General features: G+C 36.2%; 1 protein-coding gene across 1 annotated transcript; it reads right to left on the bottom strand.

Annotated features, from left to right (window-relative positions):
• Positions 1 to 2,609: 2,609 nt before the first annotated feature.
• On the bottom strand, positions 2,610 to 17,512 carry LOC754717 (inactive C-alpha-formylglycine-generating enzyme 2). The gene is made up of 9 exons (XM_030987101.1): positions 17,304 to 17,512; positions 12,731 to 12,893; positions 10,082 to 10,196; positions 9,378 to 9,422; positions 8,508 to 8,658; positions 5,790 to 5,845; positions 5,097 to 5,181; positions 3,777 to 3,972; positions 2,610 to 3,278 (listed from the first exon to the last, which is right to left on the bottom strand). Exons 1-9 carry the CDS (start codon positions 17,404 to 17,406, stop codon positions 3,047 to 3,049), a joined length of 1,146 nt encoding a protein of 381 aa, XP_030842961.1. The 5' UTR covers positions 17,407 to 17,512; the 3' UTR covers positions 2,610 to 3,046.
• Between the last annotated feature and the right edge of the window lie 257 nt (positions 17,513 to 17,769).

Below are 17,769 nucleotides of genomic sequence, written 5' to 3'. Positions count from 1 at the left end.
TATACTAAACCTTTGCATACAACAAATTCCAGTATAAGGCAGTCTTGAATTTCATTTAAGCTTACCGGTAACTTTTAGTGTCTAGCCAGCCAAAAACGAGGTTCTTCTATCAACAAACATGCCTGTACTTAAAAGACAAATTCGAAACGGATCCAGCCTTCGTTATTTGTACCTGCTCGAGTGTATCTCCACATGATTTAAAGCCAAAGGTTATCAAAATTGGATCTCCCTTTAAATTTTAGCTGAATGTGGGTTCAAATTGATTCTTAATTCACCATATGGGAACATAAATGGTCTTAAATCACCAACATAATTACTAATTCTTATTTGATTGAATGATTTCTTGTGGAAGAATGTAAGCCGCGAACCAACTTTATTACGCTACCATTTTTTCATGCATGAAATGGAAGACCAATTTGTTATCATGATTGGTACATGGTATGTATACACATTGTTACAATGTATTACTGCCTTCAAACAATATTGAAGATTATCAAAAATATCCTCTATATCAGCCTTTGAAAATTTAACAAATTACATACTGTTGTACAGTTATATTTATTGCTAGTTGTATGCTATAATACAAATTGTGGTTCACTGAATGGAAATTCTGGACAAACATGATTATACTATAGTTTGAACATATTTCTGACATGTTTTTCAATTTCAGATTGATCAATCGATCTTATTTACTGGGTGTAAGCCACAAATATGTTCAAACTATTGAAATTTCTCCCAGGAAGCGTTACATTTATAAAAAATGATTATACTACTTGGTACACTGTCTTTGAACTGACATTTCATGTGCATGTATGAGTACAGGTGTACATCAGCTTTTACAATATTGTCATAGAAGGTTCTTTCATATATCCTAACAAACTGGCAATAGTTTTATTTGCAATGTGAAATAGTTCTTTGTTAACATGTACAATTTATACATAAAGATTCATTTCAGATACATGAACATGCCTTTTCTTGCCAAATTTAACGAAATGTATCGGTTATTCCCATGAGGAGTTAACAAACAGGTCCATTGAGTGAATACCCTTTGTACAATACCGGTACTTCTATCAGTTGTAATAATAGAATAGAGCAGAACAACTTGTTTTTCAGGATTACTACCAATCTTCACAATGCGTCGCTGTTTTCACGAAGTGATGGGAGTGAACAAAAATTGCATTCACTTTGCGTTATGATTTTCCTCACTACCGTCACTTCGTGAAAACAAGGACAAATTATTGGAGGAAAAAATCCAAGAAAAAGGAGCAGTATATATAGGTCTTAACTGGAGGGTCAAGACCCCTATGGGAATAATTTTGTATTTTCACAGGGTAATGACTGGTTCATACATGAAACTGATCCCATTTAAATTAACAGATAGTTGCCAACAAGGGGTAACAGTTTTGGCCAAGCATCGCATTTAGGGGTTAGAGAACCACACAAAAAAGGTGGGAGTTAATAGAGAGTAAATAACTTTAAGTTCACTTGTAAAAAAAAAGATATGAATACCATCACCTTCATAGAAATAACATTAGAAATGTCACATGTATTCTGTAAAGTCTATCCCAACAGTTGAAAACACACCTACATGTACATTGAGTCAGCAGGGGGATGTTTAAAAAAGATCCTAAGTCAAACTTATTCAAAGTTGGACTTTAAAGTTATGGAGAACCATTTGTAGCCTTAAAATAAAATATATTCAAAAGCAAAAATTCAAGTATTTTAGACATTTTATAAATTCCACATCAAGAACAGGAAATCTCTTTGATAACAGAAATTATGAATGATTTTAATCAACATTTTATGCCTTTAAAAATAGTTTTTACGAAATATTTGCATACAGTGTAGGTACCAATGGCTTTCCATAAATGTTAAATCCAAGTTAGAGATAAGTAAATACAGATAAGTTGAACTTATGATCTTTGTGAAACACCCCCTGTATCAAAACATACCATACGATGTCCAAAAAGACTCAGAAGAATGTTAATTCAATTCATGGGATAATACAATATCACATGTACTTGTAAAGAGCCTGCTTTTCGGCAATTTCTTTAAATTTGTTAAATCTTTTACAACTTAAATATAGAAATATCAAAGACCGACAGACTAATGACACCCTTCTGATCCCATGTGTTTTTTAATGAAATGATTTGTTCTCAACTGACTTTCCAACTTTTGCTTGAACAGGGAAAGAACATTTACACTGTATATAAATCCACCAGAAAAATTCCTAATATAAATTTGGTAAATGCTATTAAAGGCACCAATAGAAAATAAACAATAAACTATGACTATGATATTTGCTACATTGACACAAAAGTAACAAACACCTGTACATAGCTAATAAACAAAAAACATACTTTTGAAGTCCACCACATTTATTATTTTTTCCCAATGAGATCCAAGGAGAGGTTTACATGGAAGTGGAGGGATGTTCTCTTCCTGACAACACTTATTCTATACCTCTTTGAGAAAAAGACATTAGTTGCTCTAAAAATAAATATTCATATACATCTATATTAAATAAAATCACATTAAACAATTTTGTGCAGCTATTTCTCCTGGTGGAATTACCCTCAGTTTGACATTTATATGTATTATTTATGCTCCAGATTCAATTACATCATAATGAGCAAAATATGGAGAACTTGGGACTTGCTGCAAGAAACCGCCACAAGTCTCATTTTTTAGGACAGCCCATTAAAACATGTTACAGAAATAGCACCAGCTTTGCTAAACATTAGCTTTTAACAGTAACTGGGAGATCCTTTGTTAAACCTACGTAAATTTGGTCAATTCAGTAGTAAAGAGGAGAAAAAGCAAACCCTGAAATACAGTACTGTAAACCTCTTCCTTGGATTGTATTACTACCGATTTATAATTGGTTAATAACTAAAACTAATAATAGGGAATTTTCATTAAAGTTCATCTCAGTTTAGAAGGAAACCCTGAAATACAACACTGTAAACCTCTTCCTTGGATTGTACATGTATTGCTACCGAATTGAAATTGGTTAATAACTAAAACTAATAACAGGAAATTTTCATTAAAGTTCATTTCGATTCTTCTTCTTTTTTCCCTTCCCGTTTAAATCTGCTGGGTTTGGCCGCACAAATTTGGCGCCCTCTGGAAGCTCCGTCACTGTAGGTTCTTCTTTTGCAACCTTGTCTGCGTTCTTCTTCTTTCCCTTTGGTTTCTTTTCGCTGGTACCAGTAGGTAACGAGACAGCACATCGGAATCCTAAATTGTCGGAGCCAGCGTCTGCTTCGTTACCCATTCTGAAAAAAGAACATTTTGAGAAAGGGAAAAAATGGAAACGGTTCTAATCTTACTCCTGATCTTATTACAAGTTTTTTTTATTACTAGTAGAATGTTAAAAGTGGTGGTGTTTATTTTACTAGACTGCTAAGAAAGCATAAATGCTTGTTAGTAAGCAACCAGACGGCCGACAGATTTAGGTCCTCTCCGAGAGACCTAGTAATGAGGATTAATCCTTACCAAAGGGCACTAGCGCATCGACTTGGTTTCAAACCCGGGTTGCTGGATTACGAGACCACTGCTCTACCAACTGAGCTATCGTGCCTCCTCCTCCTCTGTTAAGAGAGTATTCACTATATTCACTATGTAGCACCTCTATCGTTATAGGAGTGATTATTTCAAAATGTACAAAGTGGATCCTCATATTTTGAAGATCTGGGGATATTTGGGGACATTTGGGACATGTGCTAATAAACCGTGAACTGCTCTATTGAGAAGAAAAAAATAATAATGCCAACCTTGTTGTGACTCTAGTAGCATGGTTGAATTTTCCATCTTTGGAGTCGATGTATGAGCCTCCCCTCAAGACAAAGCGCACCTGGGAGGGGTTCTCCTCTTCTCCGGCAGGGGAGGGGGCGTCATCTTTGGCACTGGGCGTGGCACTGAATTTAGTCGACGTCCACTCCCAGACGTTGCCGATCATGTCATACAGATCTACCAAAGCATTGAGAGGTTATTGAATAAATCAGCAAAAGAATGAGAATTCAGAATTTATAAAGCACCATACACAGAGTGATTACATGTTGTATGTGTATCATAGAAAAGACGTCCAAATTGTAAAATAAACAACTGAGATTGGGCTCAAAATAACGATCAAGGCATTTTCTAACATTAAAAATATACATATACATGTACAGGACTGGTGTATACTATGAATATTACTTGTGTTAGTATTCATTCCTCATTTATTATGGATAATTCAAACTTGTTGGACAAAATGTACTGGTGACAAAATTAAAGGCAGCATACCTTTCTAATTGTAATGCAAGTTATATTTGACACACACACACTAAACCCCACTTGTACAGAGATATTGGTTTTCAGCAACAAATTTTGTGCCTTCTGAGAGGTCTGTCAAGATTCTGGTGAATATCGAGCCATTAACTTTTTACATGCCACATACACAATCACCCTGTGCCACACTGTATTTATCATAGGATAGATACATACCTGCCAACATTTGAAAATAAGAATTAAGAATTTTTAGCACGGTATGCCTTTGAAAATAAGAAATTGCACTTGCAGCGGCAGTGTAACTGGCAATACGCGGTAAATCTGTACCAAAAAGCTAACACAAATTCGCTGCTCGATCATGCAGCCTTCAACGCACCCACCAGCCCATGATTAAAAAAAAAGCTTAATTTGGCTTACCGTATTAGCACAAAAACAAATCAAAAATCAGATTTATTCCGAATTTTCAGGTCCTAAAAATCCAGAAAATCAGAATATTCCAGACTGTTCAGAAGGGTTGGCAGGTATGTAGATATATACCAAAAGCTTCAAGATTGTTTATTTCCAGGGCAAGATTAATCTATAAAATTGTAAAAAGGGTTGTCATGGAGCCAATCAAGACAAGAGTTGGGTCATTTTCATGCTGCACAAAGTAATTCTTCCGTCAATTGGTTCCTGTTGTTATGTGGAAAAGAGCACAAATGGCAAAAAAGCAACTGTGCAGAGAGGCAAAGACAGCAACATGCCACTCATCAACTTCAAATCAACACGATTTTGACTAGAATTGAAAGCTAACACAGTGTAGAATAGAAAGAAAATAAACTCACCATAATCATTTTGAGGTGGGAATGCATCAACAGGACTTACGCCGTGATACCCATCAGCCTTGGTATTCTTTTCTGGAAATTTGCCCTATCCAGCAGAAAAGAAAAAAGGAAAAAGATTAAAGACAACAGAACAAGTATGGACATATTACATAACAAGATGGATCATTCTATAGGGTTTGGGCAAGTTTTGTGACATACTAGAAGTGAGAAACCATGTCTCCTATCAACCATAACAATGTTTGCTCAAATTATTTTCAGCTTAAAAAGCATAGCCAACTATGTTTAGAAGTACTCTAGCTTCATGGTGAATCAATATTATAGACCTAAACGTAAAGTTATACAAATGTGATATCCACGTAACACTGGTAAAAATAAGAAACAAATATTGAGCAAAATATTGTTAAGAGAAGCAACATAATCAAATGAATCTGGCAGGGGTCTACTACATACATGTATATTCATTGCATAATCTTCAAAAGATGATTTGATCTTCCATGAGTTGCAGAAGATCTCATACTAACACAGTTTTTTGTTGGGGGGATTTAATTCTCTTTTCAAAGATCTTTCTTCCTGTTACTCTGTTTTTTATTTCAATAATATATATCAACATCTCCGGCTCAACTGAGTTAAAAAGAATTTCAACATCACCATTTTACTTAAGACTTTGAAAGAAAAAAAGAACATGTGTATCACCTGCCAAATATTCATCCTATTCTTCTCAAATTTTTTTCCCCAAGGATACTCTTTGCCTGTAAAGTAAACAGAATATGAGATGGAGAGAAAAAAGAGAGAAAATTATACATACATAGTGCAGATAAATATTGATATTAACCTATTATATTTGGTATATAAAATATCTCTAATATCTTAAAATAATCTGGGTACCATTCATAACGTTTCAAATGTTTTTTCTTATGGCCACTGGATATTGAATTAATAAGATCCCTTCCATGTAATTCATGTCGAACATTTTTAAAAATCAGAATAAAACCTCCAAATCAAACCTGGCTAGAATAGATTTGGACCTAGTACAGAGGCTTGTGGGACACCACATGTTACAGGTATTAAGAGAAGATGGCTCTACCCCCCCCCCCCCCTCCCCAATTCATTCACCTTCTAGACCCCTCTTTATGTATATGCAAACTACTTTTTTTTTCTGTGGGGGGTCATTCCATGTCAAATCACCCAATGGTTTTAACCCGACCATTTTTTATTTTGATGAAACTTAGTGTACTTGTTGAGTGTGATCTCACAGCACCAAATCCAAAATTTTAGGTCAATCGGGTGAGGGGTTTGGGAGATACGGCCCACCAAATTTTGAGATTTTTTCAAAAATGGGGGTGGCGGGCCTACCTTTGAACCCTTGTATCTCGGGACCTAATGGGTCAATCTTCACAAAATTTGTATTGTTGGAAAGGGTATTCAATAAGGATTCCAATTCTGCCGCCATTTTGAAGATTCGTACATGTTGGGGTACTTTGACCTCTTGACCTCAGATTTGACCTTGAAATTGACCTTGTGGATCACGTAACTTTGACAACATTTTTCATGAAATGTAATCTCTGACATGTACACTAAAACGTGTAAAAGTTTCAGAGATATAATATTTTTTGTTTAGGAGCAATAAGGATTGAAAGTATCCATGCTCACAGATATTTACAATAAACCCTATTATAATGTATACAATACATGCAATATGCACAGTACAACATACATCTTCCACATGCTTTTTTGTTTTAGGCATATCCATCCTAAATGTCAGTAGTACTTGAATAGAAATAAAATGACAAGTTCATATAGGCCTAAAGGGTTAACAGGATGTATGGATTTAGGCCTCTGAGTCGGTTCTAGGATAATTACCCCCCTGGAAAATTAACCCTCAGGAAATTCCCCCCCCCCCCCCTGAGGACAATTACCCCCCAAGGACTATCACACCCAGAGGATTATTACCCCTCAGAAAATTACCTCCTAGGACAAACTGTCCCCCCCCCCCCCCAAGGACAATCAACACCCGGACAATTTCCCCCTAGGACAATTCCCCCCCCCCCCCCCGGGAAAATTACCCCTCAAGAATAATATACCCCAAAAAATAAATCTGCTTTGATTATAACCACCTTATTATCAGTTTGGACTTCCACTTTAACGAATAGGGGGGGGGGGGTAATTGACCTCTGGGGTACTTGTCCTTAGAGGGTAGTTTTCAGGGGGTGAATTTTCCAGGGGGTAATTATCCTAGAACCGACTCAGAGGTCTAAAGCCATACATTCTGTTAACCCTTTAGGCCTATATGAACTTGTCATTTTATTTCTATTCAAGTACTGCTGACATTTAGGATGGATGTGACTAAAACAAAAAAACATGTGGAAGATGTATGTTGTACTGTGCATATTGCATGTATTGTATACATTATAATAGGGTTTATTGTGAATATCTGTGAGCATGGATACTTTCAATCCTTATTACTCCAAAACAAAAAATATTATATCTCTGAAACTTTAATATGTTTTAGTGAACATGTCAGAGATTACATTTCATGAAAAATGTTGTCAAAGTTACGTGATCCACAAGGTCAATTTCAAGGTCAAATCTGAGGTCAAGAGGTCAAAGTACCCCAACATGTACGAATCTTCAAAATGGCGGCAGATTTGGAATCCTTATTGAATACCCTTTAAAACAATACAAATTTTGTGAAGAATGACCCATTAGGTCCCGAGATACAAGGGTTCAAAGGTAGGCCCGCCACCCCCATTTTTGAAAAAATCTCAAAATTTGGTGGGCCGTATCTCCCAAACCCCTCACCTGATTGACCTAAAATTTTGGATTTGGTGTTGTGAGATCACACTCAACAAGTATACTAAGTTTCATCAAAATCAAAAATGGTCGGGTTAAGATTTTCAGATTTTTTGGGTGATTTGACATGGAATGACCCTGGGTATTCTTCATGCACTGATACGACTCTAACCATATCTGACGCAGAATAGAAGTGGACCTAGTAGACAGTCCTCTGGGACCACATGTTATACACATTGAGGAAAGATGCTTAAAGACTCTCGCCTTCCAGACCCCCTCTACACGTAAACTCCCACTCTGCTTCTGTGGGTAACCTCCATCTACGCCATAGGCAGAATAACTCTCATCATACCTGTTGCTGAACAAAATGGGCCTAGTAGAGAGCATTGTGGAACACCACTCATTACCCCTTTATTACCTTCCAATACACTCACTTTCTAGACTCCCTCTAGCTGCAAACTCCCATTCTGGTTCTGTTGGTAACCTCCATCCATACCCTTGACAGAATGTTCTAGCATCGATATGACTCTAGTCAAACCTGAAGCTGACCAAAAGTGGACCTAGTATAGATCCCTGTGGAACACCACTCATTACCCCTTTATTACGTTCCAATACACTCACCTTCCAGACTCCCTCTAGCTGCAAACTCCCATTCTGGTTCTGTTGGTAACCTCCATCCATGCCACTGACAGAATGCTCTAGCATCGACATTGCTGATGTGAACGGCTGGGTAGTTCAATCGATTCTCGATGCCACTTCCTTTACCTTCTGGCTAAAAACAAATTAAAGGCCTTGTATTTTACTCACAACTATTGCAACAATAAGCATCAATAAATAAATATAATACACAACAAAGACAAATTCTGAAGAAGAAAAAAAAATGACAACAAATCATACAGAATTTATGGATGTTTGAAAGTGAAAATGCCAAGAGCACATTGGTATTGCGATGATCTTATTACATACTCTTCACAGGTCCCTGTGTTCAATTCAGAAATAAATATATAAATAAAATGAAGCAACTTTATATAGAATAAATGTATTTGAAATCCATTGACAAAATTCAATGAAAGTAGTGCATAAATTATAGACTTTCATGTAGAGGATTTAAGGAAACTGGATATTGAAATTTAAAGTGAAAATGTAGAATTTGAGGTCAACACTATATTGAATGATCTCAGTACATCAAGCAGTAAATGTATTAAGACAAAGTTCTACATATTTGCTCTGACTGTGAAATATTTGAAATGATGCCAACTCATGCTTTCTGGCCAATATAACAAACTTTCTAATTACTTTTCAAAACTTAAAGTTACTCTTATCATTGACTTTGTAATTTCCTTAAGTGTATTTTTCATTTTATTGGCTTATCTGGATTTGTAAGAAATATCATATTGTATTATTTGACTTTGGTTGTTTTTATGAACGTGGTGAATAAATTCAAGTCAATTCAGTTCAATTGAATTCCATATATTCCCAATCACTTCTTACCTGTCTCCAATAAGCATTCTGAACTGGAATCCACCAGGGTGCACCCTAAAGCAAACAGATATTTCATTTTATAATGACTGGTATATTTTTATTTCTTTTAACAGATTGCCTACATGATTCATTGAAGCACCGTTTTAGATATAGCCCTGTAAACCAAAATGATAACTTATTCAATGTTTTACAGTGAGCTGATAGTGACCCATTCTTCCAATCATGATTTTTCATTGCATGTTTACAAAAAATGTACAAAGTTGCTACCAAATTGCATCATACAGTATATATCTGCATCATGTATCTGCATGCATTCAACTACAATGGTGTTAAAATGCAATTGCACTCTGAAATTAAAAAAAGAAAAAATTAACTATATGACATACTTCCACCTTCCCTCCCATAAATAACACTGTGAAAGATTTAAATATATGTATACCGGTACCTATAACAAACTGAAACCATGAGAAAAGAAAAGAAAATGCAATGTTCAGCAAACACAATTAGAAATCTAATGTAATATCTTCACAGGTGTGGTCACACATGCAGGTGTATTGTTATGATTCTTATCAAATAGGCATGGTATCTGTTCATATCCAGCTACATGTACGGTATATGTGTGCAATATAAAGTGTTTGAGATCTGTAATGAAGCCAAAGATAGACCAATATTCTGTTCTTAAATCTTAATAAAAATGGGTATTCTTCACTTACAGGTAATCTCTGCTCAATAGTGTTCTTGATGGCCTCTGGAACGAACGCATCAAAGGCAAAGCTCCACGAATATTTCTCTGCGTCTGTCTTGTATTTCTTTGCTCTCACAAACTTCCTAGAAGAATGAAACAGATCAAAATCGCTAACACACATAATTGGAATATATTCATTCATGTACATCCATCTGAAAATTGTGTGCTGAGACCTTCTTTTGTGTTTGAAATACCTCTACGAGTATTGTACTACTCTGTAGAGAGTTCTTTGGTGAGTTCTGCAGTATTGCAAATAAAAAAGGGCACATATTGTTTTCTTCTTTTTCAAATACACCATCCCATAAAAAATGTGGAAACCGGGTGTATTCCCTCTCCAGGGCAGCAGAAGAATGTTAATTGTAAAATAAGAGGATAGAATTCAATGCCCTTCTGTTCACCACACAAATTTTTTCACCGACACTGTTCATACATGTACGATGCATGTTTTATGGCGGGCTCATGAAATACACAACCAAACAAACAATTGTTTAACTAACATGTTTTACATGCACCTAACATAATTACATGTACCGATATCTAAAATTATATGCCTACTATTAAAGATAAACTTGAGTTCTGGTAAGAAAAAGAAAATGAATTCTCACAGAATCTAACGAAACTTACACTGAATGTTCAAGATTACAAATAAATGTCATGTGCCAAACAATTTTGGAAGAAAATATATACTGGCTGAGTAATGAGCATAGACAGATAAGGAAATCAAGGTAATCTAGCCCCGACACCATTTGTGTAGTCCCATATACATCTTTCTGTGTAAGTGATTGTTACTTTACCAAGACTCTGCAAAATTTATGATGATTTTGATGAAGTCACTCCAGAACCTTGCATTACACACCATTACTTACATGCTATATGATCAACTTTTCTGATCCATTCCACACCTTTTCTTTCACAATGCAATCGCATTACCAGAACTCAAGTTTATCTCTAATATAATTTGATTTGGTTACCACACATAATACATTTCTCAATTCCTGTATCTACAGTACAAATATTTAATTAATTAGAGTGAGTATTGTTTGCATAAAATAACCGAGATGGAAAACTCTCCTATAATGGTAACAGCTTGTCAAATCAATATCATTCAATCAAGCTTTAATAGGAAGATCCATAATATAGCAGTATACTACAACATGTATATGATACATGATGACTGGTTGTTAGGTGACATAGATTGCATTGGCATACATAGAACAAATTATTTCAAAAACATTATAAATTTTGAGCTTCACTGTAAAAATCTGATTTATATTCAATATAAATTTAAAGGTAAAGACCAGTATTGGAAACGCCCCAATTTCAAAAAATGAAATGGAAGCTCTCATTACCAATCATGTGAAAGAATATGTTTTGACTAATACATGATGATAAAAAATTTGCCGGGAAACCGCCTACTAATTCATATATTTGGTAAATTTGTTTCTCTCATGGTCTGTGAGAGATATAGGGTAGTCCCATATACATCTTTCTGTGTATAGTGCTTGTAACTTTACGAAGAATGGGCCAAATTTCTTATCATTTTGATGATTCCAGAACTTTGCAGATGCTAGATGCTAGATGATCAACCTTTTCTGATCAATTCCACAATGTTTCTTTCACAATGCAATCGCATGACCATAACTGGTCTTTACCTTTGATATAATGCCTCAAAGTTCGCTATAAAACAAAATGAAAGAACACATGCTTTTTATTTCACCTCTCTTTTTTTCTGCTTCAAAGTTCAAATCAGCAAATGTACAGATTTAAAACTTTTCAAATTTACTGGTACTGTCTAAACTAAGAAAATGAATGATAAGCCTTTTCAAGGATTGCATAGTTACAGAGTGATGTATCAAAATGGTACCTGCATTAATATTTTTTGTATCAGCACTGAAATATGGATTGATAAAGATTTTTTTTCTGGTAATCAAGGAACAAAATTACCAGGATATTATCAAAGAAGGATCATATTTCAATTTCAGCAGATGTATCATACACTGTACACAGTACATGTCATTTTAATATTATTTGTATTTCAGAAGGAAGAGAGATTGATGACTTTTATTTTTAAAATGAAACACGTGGGGAGGGGGGGGGGGGGAGAGAATATCAAAAGAACAAATAGTTTAAGCTTCTTTAATGCGTTATTCTTTCTGTTAGTACCTAATTTTGTCTTTTCTTTTTTTAGAGGACCAGACCTTCATACAAAAAAATCTGATACTCAATTGATAATAGACAAATTAAAACAAACGTTACACAACTTGTGACCTTTAAGGTCAAATCACTAATGATATGGAGAACCTTCAACTGGCAATACATTCACAGTAGTGTATATGATGTCATAGTTGGACTATGTTCCCAGCCATACTGTACTAAAAGGAATTCAGAAATAATGGAAGGGGCATTTCATACATGTACGTTGTAAAAAAAAACATGCAAGTGTCCCCTTTTATTGGAGAAATATCTTTTAAATCATAAAAGATGAAAAAGCGATAATGAAAAGAGATCTAAAACTATCCCTAATTTGCTTCACTGATTTTTCTACTTCTACACAGATTCTTTAATGAGAAATTTCATACAAAGAAATCAACAAAGACATGATAATGACAATCTTTACCTAAATGATGCTGCAGTAATAGGATACTTGTTGATTTTAAAAGGTTTCACAGTGACTTTTCTCTGGACACTCTCTCCATCCTTGCCATCTGATTTCGATGACCCCATCATGAACTTTCCTCCAGGTAACGCAACCATCTCTTCATACTTATCAAACACAGGATCTAGAGAGAAAAGGAGTCACATGAAATAGGATAAATGCTTACAGTCAAACCTGTCTGTAGCAACGGTCCAAGGGAAACACAAAAAGTGGCCTTTGTAGACAGGTTCGTTAGTACATGTTTCAATGAGAAACCATTTTCAAGGGAAACAACAAATGTGGTCTTTATAGACAGATGGTCACTAAAGCAGGTTTGACTGTATGCCTTTTCCTTCAAATGTTTGTCTAACCTATCTTAAAGGCCCACTGCACTACTTGTAGCTACTTGCGCCCTCTATATAACAAACAATGCCTAATCGGTGACCATTGGTCCCCCATGATCCTCTTTTTCTTATGTTAACTGAGAGCTGAGTTGATGAGATAACCAACTGTCCAGTGACCTTGCAGGGCAGTCTAATTCCTCCTGTAAACTACGGCAGATAAGCTTTAATGAGTCTTAATGAGTTATAATGATATTAATAATAATTAAATAATTTACATAATTACTAATTACATGTAGTTCCTTTTCCCGAGGATAGAAGGTGCTATCCCTTAGTCTTCAAGATTTCAAATTCTGTCCATTTCTCTCAAGCTGATCGTCACTTAAAAGCAACCGATATGTAATTTTATTGTGTCTTTTTGGAAACCCTAAGATTAATTATACATCTTACCTAGATCATAACTGACTAATTTGTTTATTTTGTCACTTAGAAATAATATCAATATTGCTTAATTATTGTTAAGCATTTTATATCATTATGTAACTTTCCTTCCCAATAATAATCATATCAAATGTTTCTAATATAAGCACCAGGTTATTGATTTGAAAGTTTTTATATTTATGTGATGAACGTAAAGCCATGGTAATGACATAATAATGTAATGAAAGTAATCAAGGATATAATAGTAATTGCTCCAACTATTGTTATCCTGATATATATTTATTTATTTATTTTCTCATATTGTGAATGTTTATTCTGTTCTTTACTCTTAATTTTCCAGGATGCAGACTGTGGGGGGTGACATGTTTTCGAGTAATAGCAATTTAAATTGCTTTTGTCACCCCTGGCCAGCAGATTGTATCCTTCTCTCAATCTCCTCTCAACTTTCCTAAAGCTGTTTGAATGTATTATGAAATGTCTATGTATTATCTGATTGTTATACTCTTTGTATGTTTTCCGATTGGTCAAATAAATAATAATAATAATAATTATAGAGCTTTGTTTTAAAATTTTTTTTAAATCAAGTCAACTATGATTTGTTAAAAATGCAGGCAGTTTGTTAAAGATGCAGTCAGTTTGTTCCATAGGTACAGGGGTGTATGGGGCTACGAATTGAAAAGATTTGAAGCCAGGCTATTACTGGGAATTTGGTATACCAATTCATCTTTCGATTTTGAGGGTTTGTTACTTGTTTCAAGGGAAAGTCCACCCTGATATCAAGTTGGTTTTAAAAAAAGCAGAAAAAATAGAGAAACAGATCAGTGACAACTTTAGCAAACCCCTATAAAAAGAGGGGAAAAAGAAGAAAGTTACAAGTTTGGTATGTGAAAATGGGTCCCAGACATGTTAAATAAGTAAAATACATTGTCTGCTCGAAGCCAGAAAGGTGTTAACTACATGTACATGTAGCTCTGTGTTACACGATAGGAGCTAATGCATTTCTGGGTTCAAACAGACAACATGTAAGTCCCATTTATACATACAATGTACATACATGTACATATTAAGAATAAGGTAGCTCAACAAAAATCACTGAAGCAGAAAAAGTCCCACTTTCTAAGTTACTTGTTACTTGTTCATTTACATGTACATGATTTTTTTTCTTCCCAGCCCAGTTACTGGAATTAAGCCACAGGGTATTCTAAAGAATAAGGTAGCACAATCAAAATCACTGAAGTAGAAACAGTCCCTTTTTCTAAGTTACATATAAACAATTTTTTTTCTTCCAGCCCAGGTACCCGTAAGGGGATTAAGGAAAGGGGTATTCTAAAGAATAAGATAGCACAACCAAAATCACTGAAGTAGAAACAGTCCCTTTTTCTAAGTTACATATAAACGATCTTTTTTTTTCCAGGAATTCCAGCCCAGGTACTGGTAAGGGGATTAAGGAAAGGGGGTATTCTAAATTTCTTTTGTCCAAGACTGCAGTGAGACGTGGCACATGGCTTGTAGTGTCAGCTTTCAAATTGGAGCAGGCGTGGACTATACTGGTCAAGTATGCATACAAATCTCTACTATGAAGTAGGATGGTTGACACATTTCCTGGATAATGTGGACATATGGAGATACAAGTGTTATATTGTTCATATCAATTATACATCTTGTAAAACAGTAAACGTTAAAAGATGAATAATGTATAATACATTGCGATTCAAATAACAGTGTTACCTCTTAATTGGAAACAATATCTAAATACCATTACTTTCGATTAATAGTACATATAGTTAGGCTATTTCCAAATGATCACATTCTTCTTCTTCTTCTTCAAAATAATCTGCCTCCTTCACTGCTGAAGATTCTTGCAGATGTGTGCGAGTGCATGTGTGTGGCGACATGGGGATGTCCAGGTGTGCAGACCTGTGAGAGGTATATATATATATACATAGTGCCAATAAAAAAATATTGCCGGAATTAACTTCCCCCCAGTCTTTAGTTGTCTCTGGAAGGCTTCCACTGATGGAGCCAGGACAACCTCAAGAGGGAGAGCGTTCCACTTTCGAACAGTGCGAGGAAAGAAGGAGTGAATATGTTGCTCTGTTCGTGACTGCATGACAAGATAACAGTAAGGACGAGACGATCTTGTAGTTCTTACGACTGTTGCCAGTTGGATGTAGTGGTGGATGTCAAAGTCAACCAAAGAGTAGTGTATCTTGTACAGTAAGGTAAGACATTGATGCTCTCTTCTCTTCTGGAGGGAGGTCCATCCAAGTTGACGCAGCATGTCACGTTTAATTATGTTTTCTATGAATTTCATCAATTGTTTAATCATTTTTTTATATATCTATTTATTTGCTGTTCTATGAAGTATAGTGTAGCATTATCAACAACAGACTATAGTATACCTCCATAAGAGTGCTACATGTAGAATAGATATTAGTGATGTGATACAACATTGAAATATATCAAATAAAATCATACATATTTTTTTCACACAAATAAAGATCTCCTGGACTATATCTGCCCTCACGATGATCCCTCAGATAACTTCCCCCTAATAAAATTACTGGTACCCCTACATGTAGATGTAATTCAAGGGTATGGATCCCTGGGGGGGGGGGGGGGGTACTCATATTTGGTTTGGACGGGGGTGTGCCGCCAAAGCCTCGAGACCCCTACCCATTAATAGGGGTCATTTTTCTCCAAAAAAAACCTATTTTTCACAATTTTCGGGTGTTTTTTTCGAGTGTTTTGAAAATGTTGGAAATTTTGAAAAAACTGACCCATGTGGGACCAATGTTTAGAATTTTTTTGTGAAAAAGTGATCCATTACAGCGGCACAATATGTCCTATGTGAGTACCCCCCCCCCCCCCTCCCCACCCCATGGATGCAACGTTCAGAGAGTTATCCAGGGGTAAAAACATCCCAGATCATGTCCGATGAAAATGATTTTCCAGGATATGGGCGGGGGGGGGGGGGGGAGGGAGGGAGATGATCTTCCAGGATGATGTTCGAGGGGTAATGTAGTCTTTAGAGGAGGCGAGTTGGCTCAGTCGGTAAAGCGTCTGCCTGTCGAACCAAAGATCCCGGGTTCGACTCCCACCGAGGCGGATGACTGAAGTCTGCGTTGTGTGCTAACGTGCCCCTTCCCTTGTTCATAGACGCAGGTTATGTCAAGTGGAAAACACTCCGTCCCTCGGATAGGACGTTAAATGGAGGCCCCGTGTACAGGAGAGTCACTACCCTTGCACGTTAAGAACCCATTGCACTTTTCGTATAAGAGTAGGGGGAAACCTCGGTGTAATGGTCCACCTGCACACCCCAATCAGGCCGAGTATACGGCATCTGCAAGAATCTTCAGTATTGAAGGAGGCAGATTATCTTGAAGAAGAAGAAGAAGAATGTGAAATGGGGCAGCATTTTTCAACGTAGATCTATACAATTAATCAACAAATGTAGTCTACACAAAACAAGGCAAAACAGTACAATAATCATTAATAGAAAACAATTTCATTTTGATTTAGACAACATGCAACTAATGCTAAGGGGAAAACGCTAGGTTAGTCGCTAAGTGTTGGCAGGTTGAGCTAGCTGTCGGTCCAGTCCAGCCTGACCTAAGCCCTGGCTAGGGGCGCGAACGGAGCTCGTGTACGTTGTGAACGTGAGCGAAGTTCAAGCAAGGCAAGGCGAGGCGGATCCGAACCAATCGACAGCTAGCTCTGTCCTCTGCCGACGCGACGGGGCACTGGACACAAGAGATTCCGCTTGTACTTACCGGCAGGAACTTCGTCTTTAGATAAGGCATGAGAAAGCGATATAAGCACCATAAAGGCAAGGCTCGAGTAAATGGTCAACATGGTAAATGCTCCTATCTTCATTACTCGAACAGGGGCGTCTTAAAGAATAAGTCGAGTTTTCGCAAAAGTGGCTAATAATTCCGTGGCCCGCCGTGAGCTGAGACCTTCTTCAATGCAATTTCTTGACACGTAAGACGCGATATGCGAAAGATAACTTACTTTTGAAAGAACTAAATCTATGTTTACGTACACGTACACAGTGTGCGTACGTGACAAGTGCTCGATCAGTGCTCCGGGGCAAAATTAGTTTTCTCTTTATAATTACAATACACAAAATTCAACTTTAAAAAAAAAGCTTATAGAACAATAAATGGAGAAGGGTAACAATCGTTCTCTTGATGGATCGCTCTAACCACCATGGTACTGGTGGGGGCTTTAGTCTGC

The sequence above is a fragment of the Strongylocentrotus purpuratus genome, unplaced genomic scaffold (assembly GCF_000002235.5).
Source record: "Strongylocentrotus purpuratus isolate Spur 01 unplaced genomic scaffold, Spur_5.0 spur5_scaffold_16, whole genome shotgun sequence".
In the NCBI taxonomy this organism is placed as follows: domain Eukaryota; kingdom Metazoa; phylum Echinodermata; class Echinoidea; order Camarodonta; family Strongylocentrotidae; genus Strongylocentrotus; species Strongylocentrotus purpuratus.
Note: the sequence above shows the minus strand (reverse complement) of the source record. Positions and strands in the feature narration are given on the sequence as shown.

Coding starts and splice junctions, on each gene's coding strand:
- LOC754717 (XM_030987101.1), bottom strand. CDS start 17,406: ATGAAGATAGGAGCATTTACCATGTTGACCATTTACTCGAGCCTTGCC. Junction 10,197..12,730: donor ATTACTGCAGCATCATTTAG/GTAAAGATTGTC, acceptor TCATTCTTCTAG/GAAGTTTGTGAGAGCAAAGA. Junction 8,659..9,377: donor AGAATGCTTATTGGAGACAG/GTAAGAAGTGAT, acceptor ATTTGTTTTTAG/CCAGAAGGTAAAGGAAGTGG.